A 14,035-nucleotide genomic window follows, 5' to 3' on the forward strand; every position below is an offset into this window, starting at 1 on the left:
GCAACACCGTTCCAGAAAAATTCATTTCCTCACTCGATTTACAAGGAAAATTCAATAAGGCTTGTGTCGAACCAGTCTTTGGCTTCGATCGTCATTGACAATAGGGTAGTTTCCTTCATCAAAGAAAACGAAAGGCATTGATTGCGATTCGTTACCCACCATTAGTGTATTCATATTATACAAATTATTTCGTTTTAGAAATACCGGTTTAGACGAATGGCAATGGTCCGTTTTTATCCTCATTTGAAAAGGGCCAGATTGGCGCCCATGCGATGCCACTCCACGTGACGTCACAGGGACCTAGTTTCTATAGGAGAAGATAGGAGTTATACATCGTCTGAGATTACCAATGCATGCATGAGGCGCAGAGCTCAGGGAAACATGTCTTAATAATCACCTATTAAAACTGGCTAAGGTCGGAAAGTTTTCTTCGTTTGATAAGGTATTAATAAACCTTTTTTAAGCCAAGCGCTACCAGACAGCAATGTACTCAGCTACCCTCTAGCATCCTGCGTCCTATCAGCGCTCAGAGCCTCGATCAAGGTCACCTTACAGCAAGGCGGGAGGGGGAACCAGAAATACGTCACACGGAGAGATTTCCTTACCCGTCGCGTTTTCGCGCGCTTGAAAATTTTCTCTTTTCATTTAATCGCGAAAAATAGATATCGTCATTTAAAAATCTAAAAGCGTGAAATACGTACTCCAGGAGTAGTAATCTTTCGATTTAGGCAATAAAAAAATAATAGGAAACCACCCAATTGGCGCTGAGGTAACGATCGCCTTCGCTAAACAGAAAAAAATTGTTATGTGCCACGAGACAGCCTTCAAGGGTTTCCAGCCGGCTGATTGGCATCGACATTTCCAAGACACTCCCATCTCTTCCGTAGTGGATTTTCGCCGAGGATAATGGCAGATCATACAAAAGAAACTTAGACTCCTTACCCGGTTGCAAACCCTGAAGGAATTCGTCATCAGCAATCAGCGATACAACGAGGGATCGGAAAGATACGATACGTCCTTAACACACTTTCAGTAATGTAGATAGTTTAAAAATATATTCATCAATGATTTTGAGCAAAAATTTCGATAGGACTTTTTGGCTACGTATATAATATGATAAATAATCACAACAAAAAATCGGTGGCGATAATTTAGTACGATCCTACAAAAAGATCTTCAGAATTCAAATAACTGAAAGTGAAATAGGCTCAATAGGTACGATTAAATATCTGAATTTTTGATCGATAACTGAATAACTGAAAAAATAACCTTTTCCCCTTAGAAATAGGAATCCCGGAAATGCATATAACCGGAGAGTCTTTTCTAGAAAGCTTAGATTGGAAACAGACGGAGGGGCAAGATAATTATACGGGAATCGCAAATGCTCAAGTCAGATTATCAACCAGAGGACCTGTCTTAGCATGCTAGCAGATTAACTTCCTGATTACACAGCTGAGATATTTCAAAACAGCTTTTGGCTTAGTTGTCGCAGATAGCTACACAATATACGCTCGCGAAAAATCAGATAGTTAGACCTACGCTGGATATCGCAATAGGGTAGTTTCCTTCAGCAAAGAAAACGAAAGGCATTGATTGCGATTCGATACCCACCATTAGTGTATTCATAGTATAAACATTATTTGGTTTTAGAAATACCGGTTTAGACGGTTTAGAAATACCGGTTTAGACGGTTTAGAAATACCGGTTTAGACAATGGTCAATTTTTATCCTCATTTGAAAAAGGTTAGATTGACGCCCATGCGATGCCACTCCACGTGACGTCACAGGGACCTAGTTTCTATACGAGTAGATAGGAGTTTGACATCGTCTGAGATTACTAATGCATGCATGAGGCACAGAGCTCAGGGAAACATGTCTTAATGATCACCTATTAAAACTGGCTAAGGACGGAAAGTTTTCTTCGTTTGATAAGGTATTAATAATCCTTATTTAAGCCAAGAGCTACCAGCTAGCAGGGTACTCTGCTACCTGCTAGCATCCTGCGTCGAATCAGCGCTCCAAGCCTCGACCAAAGGTCACCTCACTTGCGGCAGCGGGAACCAGAACGACGTCACACGGAGTTTTCCCGGCATTCATACTTAGCCGTCAGGTTTTCGCGCGCTTGAAAATTTTCACTTTTCATTTAATCGCGAAAAATAGATATCGTCATTTAAAAATCTAAAAGCGTGAAATATGTACTCCAGGAGTAATAATCTTTCGATTTAGGCAATAAAAAAATAATAGGAAACCACCCTATTGTTTCATCACTGTCGAACGATTTGACAAACAAAAAAAGAAGATTTCGGCAAGAAAAGTTTGTGGTCGAACCAAATCAAATGAGCAAGGAAATATTCCAGGATGAAAAATAGTATTTGTTGAGTTAAAAATGCATAGAACGAGCGCTTTCGTCATTAATTACATCAGAAACTTCAGATTTATTGCCAGAAAAATAATTAAAAATACCCGAGCCCGACTCAGTCGGTAAAACATACGCCTAATTGCAAAGTTAAAATACAGCAATTAAATATCAATCAAATATATCTGATACAATAACTACGAAAGTAGGAGTTGGGTAAAATCCGTGATATAGGTCGGTCAAGGGTAAAGATTCGCCTACTTGGCTCCCTTGAGTGCATGCAACCCGATATACGTATGTTGTGCCCCTGGTTGCATAACGTTATAATGCTCAGTTCTACTCTTTGTCAGTAATCTTTAGTCATCCTTAGAATGAAATTTGCGACTCGGGGCTGCAGCTAAAGAGGTTTTCAGAGGTACTATAGCCTCCCTCCACACCACAAACTCTATAATCATGACGAATAAGAAGTTGGCCTAACATTATTGAGGAAGGGTTAATGAGGGGCACCATCGATTGCAACATTGTGCAAATGGTGCAGAAACGTGGACACTTAGGAAGGAGGGCGAGAGAAGACATTCGAGATGGGGGTATGGCGAAAAAGGAACGACGAAGAGCTGGATATGATGGGTGAGGAGAGGCAGCTTTCAGATGAGATACGGAGGAGACAGAAGGTATGGATGGAGCTTAGTGGGGACGTGATGTTGAAAAAAGTGTTAGAGGGAGGAATGATATGTAAATTAGGGAGAGGAAGGAAAAGAATAGTATTTTTGAATAGAATGAAAGGGAGTAGGTCTCATTGTGAATTGAAGAGGGAAGTGCATGATGGAAGGGGAGACTCACAGAATTCTCCTCAAGCACTCCATGGAAGCCTACCTTAATCGGTAGAATACTTGAATAAGTAAATAAATCTACCAGTGGCAAAGATATTTAAAAAGGACACCACATGCAACGGTTACAGAAAAAATTGTTCCTGGCAGTTTCTAACTTGATTAATTTAACCAAGCAGTGGCAAAAATACTCCTATGGCGTTGCTTACAGAATTTGTAGTTTTTTATGAGGATTTTCTCCATGTCCATTCATGAGATCATGAATCGATGTTGCGATCAGATGATAAGGACTTGAAATATGTAATTGAGTTTTGGATTTTTAAGTTCCCTTTTTCATAGGGACTATTCATTTTTACCTTGCCACTAATTTGGACATCATACCAGAATTAGTCAGACAGAGATTGTTCAATATTCTTGGAATTGTCTGTAAACAAATTTTAGATACATAAGTTAACGTAGCTTGATTAGTTTTAATGCTATTTAACAGGATATTTCCGGAACACAAGGCAAATAATATGAAATTCAGTAGCATTACATTATAGCAGTAGCATTAGCAATTGCCGGCCTCGGTGGCGGTGGGGTTAAGTCCTCGCCTGCCAAACCGTAGGTCGTGGGTTCGAATCCCGCCTGGGTAGGTGATCCCTATCCAGGGCATGGATGTTTGTGTTGTACTTTGTTAATGTTGGAAACCCTCGTTGTAAAAGGCCGTCATGTGCTGTTTACGGGGGATGTGATAAATAAATAAATAAATAAAATAAATAAATAAATTATTAGCTCACCTTTAAGAGGCTTTGGAAGAATTAACTATATCATTGTTTAAACTCTTACTATATAGACACTATAACGGGAAATTTTAAAACTGTATACCAACTAATAAATAGGGTTTGTTTTCCACTCTATCTCTTTTTTAATGCGATTTCAATATCGAAAAGTTTCACACAGCTTGATTTCAGAATTGTCTACCAAATTTGCATTACATTGTTTCGAAAAAGGAAATGGATACAAACATATTTGAGCCTAAATAAAATGACTAACCTCAACAAAGTGGATGAGACCTTACTTTTATGAAACTCAGCTGATATGAATGAGGTAAATAATTTCACAATAGCAAATGCCAATACTTGTTCATTCCTGGCGTGATTAAGTCAAAATCAGAGAACAACAGAAAATGACTACTTCCATATTTTATATTGTATCAACATTAAAAAATTAATGACTGTGCAGCCTCTCAATGTCATGTACAAATGTTTATAATACACTTAAAGAAAATATATAGGGGATGAGAAAAATGGTTTGCTTGTAAGTGAAGTTGGGAAAGAAAAAGGAAAAGGAATGATTGATTGCAGCAGGACTGAATGGAAAATTTAGTACAAAATAACTTTCAGTGAATATAAGCAAGTGAAAAATTTCACTCACTTCTCTTAGAGGTTCCAGCAGAATATTTTAGAAAATTTTACCCTCAAATCCCAGAGAACAATCAGTACCGCAGCCGATATTTGAACACGGAATTTCTTTACAGAAGGCCAAAACATTCTCTATCTTTTCTAATTTAATTTACGTGGGACAGTTTAGGACATGAGTTAACTGTATCTCCCTAATATACATCCAAGCTACAAATGGCAGGCTACCAACGTGAAAGGTGACAATAATTGCAAGTTCCCATATCTCAAAGACAGCTTAATTATCTTACATGCAGACTAGTAATTTAATAATTGTTAATTTATTAAGAGCACACATTATGAATATTTTAAAATGTATAAACAGGAAAATTTTCGATAAATATTAAGTCAACGATTGAGTTGAAACGATCAAAATATTATCAAATATAAATAAATGTGTGATTTAAAGTCTGAAACTTATGGATACACTGTAATTAAATTCGCCATACATTTCGAAATGGCCCAAGAATTTAGACTACGGCAGACCGTCGCAAGTAATAGGTCAACTCAATTTAAACAAAAGAGCTTGTTTTAAAGAACGAAAGAGCCAGGAACACGGCGATTTTAAGCCGATCACTGCGTACATAGACTTGCATCAGTAGTGGGTATATACAGCAATCACATTTCAAGGCACTGTACCGATTATTCAAGGGATTCATTTAACAAATCCACGTTCTTCCTCACCCGCACTTGGTACATTGAACACACACGAAGATTCTACCACAAAATTTACCGAAAAACAACAACAAATTTCCTCATCTAATGAATTAACCTTTCACTAGACCTATCTTCCCAACAGTAGAAGATACGTCATGCCATGAAGACAAAGGAATAGTAATGTTATTAAATACATCAATAATTGGACAGCTTAGGCATTATCTATCCATCCCGGCAGAGTATTTTAGTACACTTCAAGCAAAAAAGGAATATGCTATTCACAACAGCATATGCACTCAAAATATTAGCGAAGAGAATGCACAAAATACTACAACACATAGTCTTTAGAACGCTTTCCATGGTACCAAGGTATTACCCACATACATACCTCCAAATAACAAAGTGAGCCAAACACAACAGCAGATTAAGGCAGTGTTCGGAGGTTTCCAGCACAGATGACAACACAGGCAAGTCTGGTTGAATTTCTACGAACGCACAAACACACTATTATACGGTTCTAAACGCGAAAACTGAGTCCTAATTATTTAATATTAATAAAACCTATCACAAACTAGGCCATCCAGTTTGTAACTGGGCATAAATCCATAGAACATTGCACAACTTCAATCACCGTCTACTCCAGTCTTCCTCTCTCCATCGACTGAAAGTGACCGCAATTTCCGATGATTCTCCAGCAGCTCGAGATATCGATAGCATCTACCTCTCGATAGACGATTCGATATCAATAGAATCGATTCTTTTTTATCTCGTTATACAATCGAAAGAAGATCAGCATCGGATAGCTACGATAGATCGACATCAAATGTTGTAAAAATGGGCGTAAATCACCTGTCTTCTTACTATTCCACATAACTGAAGTAATTTTTAAGGCGTGGCTTATGTATTCACAGTTGTAAAATGTTTCCATTTCCGGGTGGAGGAGAAGAAGACGACGATATGGACTTTGTTCCATCATCAAGGTACCACTCCTCATTTCAGTGATGAATAACTTCATTTGTAGTATACCTCGGATAGTGGTTTTAGTCATTTTCTTAGCTGGGCCCGTGTAGAATGGCTCGAAAAAGGTACATATTCGATTAATTTTTCAATTGAATCCATCTGAGGGATGAATTTTAAACTAATCGTACTAAAATTGTATCCTGATAATGTATTGATCAATTGTAGCTCTTGGTTACTTCGTCCATATATTCCATAGTGACTTGTTGATTAGGCTCTTTACCCGAGCCTCATGTGATTGACAATCACGTTTGGTGTTTTATTAGCATGAATGTTTCATTTTTCGTATTAAATTCCTACGAATGTAATGTGCTCTGTTTTAGTTCGAAACTTGCGTCCCTTTTTGGTTTGGAGAGGCCCGCCGAGTCTGGAGGTAATGCTTCATTGACTTATACTGCCCCAAAACAGCCTGGTACTTTAAGAAGAAAGAAAGGGCATGAATCAGGAGATGAATCTGGTGGAAAGGGTGGTTCTGGAGCAAGTGAAAAGAAAGGCTACCAGCAATCTCATCAGAACTCGCCAAAACTTGATCTTATATCAGCTAAACCTGTTACTACATATAAGTTGTAAGTATATAACCTCATCGTTGATCTTAATTGTGTTGATGGTGGCATTGGGTGTTACACACGAACGTCAGGGACTGTAGGATAAGTCTAGCTATGTGCCTTGGTTTAGCAAAGAGTTTTCATTAATTTTTTGTCTTAGAGTAATTAAAGGGGCAATTCCCCTACTTGTTAGCAATAATGCTGAAGGTGTGTGCAGAAATTCTCAACCAATATTATACTTAAGTGGTAATATTCTTATCCAAAGTTCATTGTGATTATTAGTCTAGACTTTGAGCTCATTTCTCGCCATATCTCCTGCAACGTAACTCGATTTTCTTCCAATATGTTGTATATTTATTGATGCCCTTATGGCATAAATTCATCTTTTCTCTTAGTTCTCATTTGAGCAGAATGCTATTGTTTCTATGCGTGATAAAGTATAGTATAGATAAAACCTTCCTATGGTCCATGGCCATGTATATTAAGATAAATTTTGCATGCAAAAATCTACTAATCAATCTAGTTTACAAGAAATATTTTAATAAATTCATTTAGGTTTTGTTTGTTTAACCTTACGTACATGTAAAGTTCATTAATATATTTAGAGAAAACCACCTAGAAATATCATCAAAGATCTGCCTTATGGAGTAAAGGGCTACGAATACTTGAACAGGAAAAAATACTTTGAAGTATAATTCATCAAAGTAGGCTAATTTACCAAAAATTATAACAAAGTACATATATGTTCTTGAACTATGTGCTGCTCCTAAAATTTCAATTTAATTTTAATTTTTTAACTTTAATCAAGCTTCAACCCAATGCATGCCTCCTTAGCCCCCACCCCCACAGATCTTTCTCTGCAGCAGTGTTATGTAATTGTTGTGAGGAACATTAAATTCTTCCACCACTCCCTATGGCTTACATAATTTGGAATTTTTGATCCTGATTATGATGTAATGATTGTTCAAACCGATCGTCCCTTGGGACGATCAAATTTGAAGACTTATGTGAAGTACTATTGAAAAATGCTCTGGGCCAATTGCGATCCGTCCATCGTTTCCAGTTAGTATCAGGTGTTTGCACACATTTGATGCCATGGAAGTGCACAAGATTGAACTTGCATTCAGTCACTGGATTAAACCAATCATTCATGTATGGACTTTTATGTATTATACATGCTAAGTAGAATGAATCTTCATTTACCCTCTTAGATAGGCAATCTTGGTGCACAAGGGAAGTGTATTGGGTCGAAAACATGCCAAACTTTGACGTGCCTTGAAACAAAAAGTATAGAAATACTACCTTTTTTATTTTTCTTATTGATAGAAGAACATTTAAACTACCCACTGATAAATTTTAAAGAAAGTAAAAGGTGCCCTTATGTATAATAAGTTGTTAAATAATTACTAATTTTTATTAATTAGGCAAGCCTTATTTGTTTTTCATTTATTTAAATTACTTGAAAGTAATGTCAGAATGTGCATTTTCTTGCATGCTATTAAATGCATTTTCTTCAAAATGAAATAATAACCACTGCTTTATGGGTCATGGTTCCTTAATAATCAGCAAATATGTGATTTTTCTTTTTTTACTCCCGAGGCCTGACTCAGCAATATTCAAAGGATAATAACTTTATAATGGTTCAGTTCTGAGCTGAGAAAAAGCATTCATTATTCATCATAAGGACACTGCTATCACAAATATAACTTTCAGAGAAATCGACAATGGTCACGTGTCACAATTTTGCATTATCTGCCTGATTTGAGATGAAAAGTCTCATGTAATTGTATCAAGTCTTTTAATCGTGAATGATACTTATTCATGTTGTGCCTGATCTTGCATAAGGGAACATTTCCTGGACTTCTTTTGGTATTTTTCATTTTTAACCATGGAAAAATTTTATGTCTCAAGAGGATATATGGGAATATGACAAGAGATTGGTATAATATTGCTAAGAGCAAATTTGACTTGGTGGCAGCAATTTCTGCATGTATAGCTAGTCATCTCATTCTCCAAAAACCTTACTGTTTAGTTAAGGATAGAAGAATCAGTACTTGGTTTGCCACAATGGTTGTGAAGAGACACAGATCTGTGCCATCTTGCTGCTGGTGCTGGAAATAGCACAGATACTCCAAAGGCACAACCAATCAAACCTGTCACCAGGGTCAAAGTCTTCATTGGAATGCTGTAAAATGACCTAGGCCTCAAAACCTTGGGAGTACACAGCACCCCATGTGAATGCGGTTACGTCTAGATTGGTGAAACTGGCCACACAATTAAATAATGGCTGACAGAGCATGAAAGATACATGTGTTTGTTCTACCCCCTGAAATCAGCGGTAGCAGAGCATTGTGTGGACCTCTGCCCTATAATGAATTTCAAAAATTGGAAGGATTCACACAGATAATTATTGGGATAGCATCTTAAAGAGCTGTACAACTTAACCTAGAAGAAAAGAATATCAATAGAAACAAAGGTGTCCTGTTGAGCAAATTGTGGAAAAGCCTAATCTACCACTACATAGGAAAGCAACACCATTAGAGGAAGAACTAATCGGGGATCTCTTGAATGGCATTTGAGGGTATAAATGCCTACAAGAACTTGGCCTCACATTCTATCCCTGAAGACAATGCCCGACTCAGCCTTCTAAGCATTGCGACCAGTTACCCAAAACAATACCCAGTGGGAGAATTATTCCTTCAGACTCTAAGCCAGAAAAACTCAAATTCTACCGAGTCCCAATTTATTTATTTATTTATTTCACACACCACCGAAAACAGCACTGTTCGGCCTTTACATCGGGGTTGATAACATTTAACAATCACAAACATCCATGCCCCGGATAAGGGTAACTTACCCAGGCGGGACTCGAACCCGCGACCTTCGGTTTGGCAGGCGAGGACTTTACCCCGCCGCCACCTAGGCCGGCAATTGATCATAGCTATGATTGCTTGTGAAGAATTTACTATTCACAGTGTTTCTTTTCCAAATCACCATTGGCCTCCTCTCTCTCACATCCTTTCCACGCTGTCGTCCTTGTGCCAAGGACTTTACTAAAGCATTGCACCTCTTCGTTGTACTTACACTTAGGTCTTGCACTTGCAAACAATCCCGACGCACTGCCCTTTTTATTCCTTCAAATTAGTTAAACAGTTGTGCTAAAGGCACTTGAAATTTGTATGTATGATAAAGTGGTAAATCATGAGCTGCACTGGGTCAGTACAAATGGACAATGTCCAGGACAAGGGGCTGCCAATAGAAAAAGAAACAAAAGTAACTGCCTTACAGAGCGTACTGCTACAATATGTAATGCTTATTATTTTAGAACATTGTGTCCTATCTCTGTAACCTTTTACCCTTTTTGCTGGAGTATATGGTAGCACTCCTTATTGTATTTGTGGTGGTCAAGTATTCAACAATTTGAGCATCATAACTTTGGTAATGAGGTACATACAGTGGCGGCTGGTGAACTTTTATTTCGGGGGTTCAACCGGGAGGTGCGGCGTCGGTCTGCCTAGTGCTTTGATTGCACATTTTTGTTCAAGAGTTAGGGCACAAAAGTTACTACTAAGTAATGATGCAACACTGTTCATCCTTGACACGTTTCGAAGCACTAAGCCCACACTGTACAGTCGCTCACAATCAACTGAAATAATTTACAATCCACGATGACACATTCAGTAGGGTGAAACACTATTCGTGATACTGACCAATACTGACTGACAGAGACGTAACTTTAAAATTGTAGTAAACAAATGAGTTGCAGCGATATCGTGCACCAGCTGTTGACAGCGCTGTGCACCTTTCCGCGCGCATTAAAATCAGCTTCAAATATCGCCACTTGCGACCCTAACGAGTAACGGTATCCAAAGTCCTTTATTTATGAAGTGAGGGAGTGGTGCTGAGAATCCAATATAGAGGACTCTGACGAAGAGTAATATAGAGAAAGAGTAGCGTCGAGAACAGCCATTCAGAGGACTCTGAATACCGTTGCTTGTCAGCGCCTCGAGTGGCGATTTTTGAAGCTGATTTTAATGCGCGCGGAGCGAAAACAACTTTAGCGGCGGACATGAGAAACCTCTTGTTGTGCAGTTTACGGGAATTGGCAGACTTGTGAACCTCGGGAACGATCGGCTATTCTCGGGGACCCGCCATTCGGACACGTTCGGTTACTCTCGGGAGAAGTCGGTTGTCGCTGCACTGTCTTTGCAGCTCCGAGACCATGTTATTCCGCCGCAAGCCCCCCTCCCTCCGCCAACCCCGCCGCGCCTAAGTCAGGAGGTTCATCCTTCATACTGAACTCAGCACAGCAGTCGACAATTGTAGAGCTCACGCGCGGCAACTTCATGCCTGTTTCAACAATTTTGAAATGTATTTAATAAAAATTTCCAAGATATTATATTATTTCCAAGATAAGTATTCACTAATGTAAAAATTCCCATCTTTCCTGGGGCTATTCCATACTCCCCGAGCCTAGGTCATGAACTCCCCCCAATTTGATGCTAAATCTGCTTGTGATAGTGATAAACATAATTTATAGCCACTATGAAGTCATATGTTTCCAAATCTATTTTGTGGACTGTGTAGAGCTTATAATGTCAACATTATCTTTTGATTCCCACTTTACACCCTTTTACTCTCTTGCAGGGAGAAAGAAGGCTATACTTCAAAAGGAATGCTTGGGGTTGCAATTCAAGGCAGTCATCGACTTGGCATTTACCACTTAATTCTATATGATAGAGAGAAGTTACGGGTGACTGATGTGAAGATAGTGTCATCATTCCAATTTACCGTGAGTCTTCTTTGAATTTAGTTAAACCATTATGCATCTAATGAGACTGAACTTTGAAATTGCCTGTATATTCTCAGTTCAAAATCAGATGCTTCTTCCTCATCCAAGGTGATGTGATATGGGATAAAGTGAATTAATTTCAAAAATGAATGTCATGTGACAATTTTAACTTGACGAAGCTATTTATTTAAACACTGATTTCATGATGAAAATTACAATGAAAAGTGAACACATTGATAATTTATGCTAAATTGTGTTATTTTTTTGTCATTCAAGCCATGCTTCCATCATTTCTTTTGAGATTTTTCTTAATAATCAGTGCATTTATTTTTCATATCATTACACATACTTTAATTGTCCTTTTTGGATATCTCCCCTGGTCATTGCATTAAATATTTCAGACAAGCAAAGATGGGTTATAGGCGCGTGCTGGAACACCACAATAAAATCTGTATGCCCTCTTTCTACTAATGCTTTGTAATGATCTTATGGTGGATAATTGCTAAAAAATTTTATGCATTGTTGATTATCTCATTATACCTTTCTTCTCTGGATTTCATCAATTTCCAAGTTTTCTGTTACTTAACTGTAAAAAAATCTATTTTGTTGTATACAATCCTTTGATATGCCAGGCTATACCTTTATGCTTATGTTATATCCATGCTCAAGCCCATGTACTTAGTTGAAGTGAAATTGTAACAGCCTATGGAAGTGAAATAATTATTAGTTGATATTTATTTTCCACTGATTCAAGGTATTGGTTTTTTTTTCATTGCAGGTTCAAGCTAATAATTATGCTACATTTTATGATGAAGACCTTCAGAATTGGTCGCTTATGTTTTTTTCTTCGGAAGCAGCTGTGGATTTTGCACGAGAGGTATGGGCAATCAAATTGATAGCATATTTATTTGAAAGTTGCATCGAAGATGTTTTTACATGAAAGCCAAAATTTTGATTTGTACATGAGGGCGGATCGGAAAAATCGATTTTTTTCAAATCCGTCTGGCCCAATGAAAAAAGTTGTGGGACCGATCAAAAACAAGGCCTGAAAATTTTGAGATCTTTAGGTGAACCCCTGACCCTCGCTCAAATGTGATTTAGGGGGGGAGGGTCAAAATTCGAAAAATATAATATTTTATGGTCATTCCTTATAGATTTTGCCTAGTTACTGCTCTTCTAGGGCAAAAATTTCGTGCATTTCGACGTATCCACCACTGTTTAGCCACAAAATGCCTAATTTGAGTCCGCGTCCGCAAAGAAAATATTCCAACGCCCACACAGCGTCGTGGATACAAGAGCGACAGGCCACTCCCGTCCCCTCCCTGCTCGCTTCTCCCCCTCCCAAGCCTCGAATACAGCAAAATTCATCCTGCATGTGCTGCTAGGAGGGTGTTTATCTTTGATAATACCTATAAATCAGAAGATGGTAGACGGTAAAAAATGATGCGTAGTGAGACGACTTGTCCCTTATTTGGCACCTCGTCGGCGTTAAACAAATGCAACTAGAATGTGTCTGGCTCTCAGTAGGCCTTAGCTCAATCCTATTAGCTCTCTATTGCATTATATCACTTTATTTTTATCTTTACTTTGTATTCTTCTTTTATCTTATGAAGGGGAAGGCACTACCATTTTCAATAATATTTAGACATCCACATAACCCATTTTAGTGATGGGGCTGGGTTGGTGAAAACTTGGTGGCAAGCTGCTTCCTTTAAAAACTGCTAAAACTGTCTTCCTCAATTTAAACTACATTATATATTTGCCTCTTAGTGGAAAATAATAGGCAAAATTTATATGGCATCTTGACCATTATCTGGGATCGTCAGTAAGTTTGACCGTTTGTTTCGAGAGTGCAAGAAAGACTGTTCTCACTCCACTCTCTTGACCAGAGCTGGCATCTTCAAGTTGCCAGTTGCATCTGGTTTTAAGTGTTTATTATTAGGCGACTTCGTACCAGACTGCTACCACTAGTGGTGGCAAGCCCAGTACAGGGAGTATGGCATGTGACGAGAATCGCGTTTTAGTGAGTTGTAGGCTTTGTACCACCAAACAGCCAACATTTTACTTGTAAAATAAATTGGATATTGCGAGACCAAAAAGTTCTTTCCACGGTATACTTTCAGTATTATGAAAGATATCTCTTGAGTGATTAGCACCATCAAAAAGCCTATGACTAACTGAAATAATATGAATAGAGCCAGGCCGAAAAGTCTCTACCAGGCTATGCATTAGGTATTACGATGCATATCTCTTAGAGAGCAGTCCATGAACGTTTACGCAGAAAGTCATCAAGGTCATTCATTTTATCTGTGATGGCTTTAAGAATAACTCCGAAAAGAGGTGCGCGAGGTTTATTTTGTCAGCCAATAAACGTCTAAGCATCATGGATGCAATAAACGTAG

The 14,035-nt window shown here is 38.2% G+C and overlaps 2 protein-coding genes across 7 annotated transcripts in view; one reads left to right on the forward strand and one right to left on the reverse strand.

Annotated features, from left to right (window-relative positions):
* The window catches only part of LOC124169543 (high affinity copper uptake protein 1), a 47,026-nt gene extending 41,077 nt beyond the window's left edge, over window positions 1–5,949 (reverse strand). For all 3 annotated transcript variants that reach the window (XM_046548182.1, XM_046548181.1, XM_046548180.1), the window contains exon 1: window positions 5,668–5,949. The gene's annotated coding sequence lies outside the window, so the exon portion shown is untranslated. The remainder of the gene's footprint in view (window positions 1–5,667) is intronic.
* A 139-nt stretch (window positions 5,950–6,088) lies between these two features.
* LOC124169544 (FK506-binding protein 15-like) overlaps window positions 6,089–14,035 on the forward strand; it is a 63,815-nt gene continuing 55,868 nt past the window's right edge. For 3 of the 4 annotated variants that reach the window (XM_046548185.1, XM_046548184.1, XM_046548187.1), the window contains exons 1-4: window positions 6,089–6,259; window positions 6,620–6,862; window positions 11,489–11,633; window positions 12,412–12,510. In XM_046548185.1, the coding sequence (XP_046404141.1) occupies window positions 6,198–6,259; window positions 6,620–6,862; window positions 11,489–11,633; window positions 12,412–12,510 (549 nt within the window). In that variant the 5' untranslated portion in view covers window positions 6,089–6,197. The other variant, XM_046548186.1, reaches the window with a different exon arrangement.

The sequence above is a fragment of the Ischnura elegans genome, chromosome 12 (genome assembly GCF_921293095.1).
Source record: "Ischnura elegans chromosome 12, ioIscEleg1.1, whole genome shotgun sequence".
NCBI classification, from domain to species: domain Eukaryota; kingdom Metazoa; phylum Arthropoda; class Insecta; order Odonata; family Coenagrionidae; genus Ischnura; species Ischnura elegans.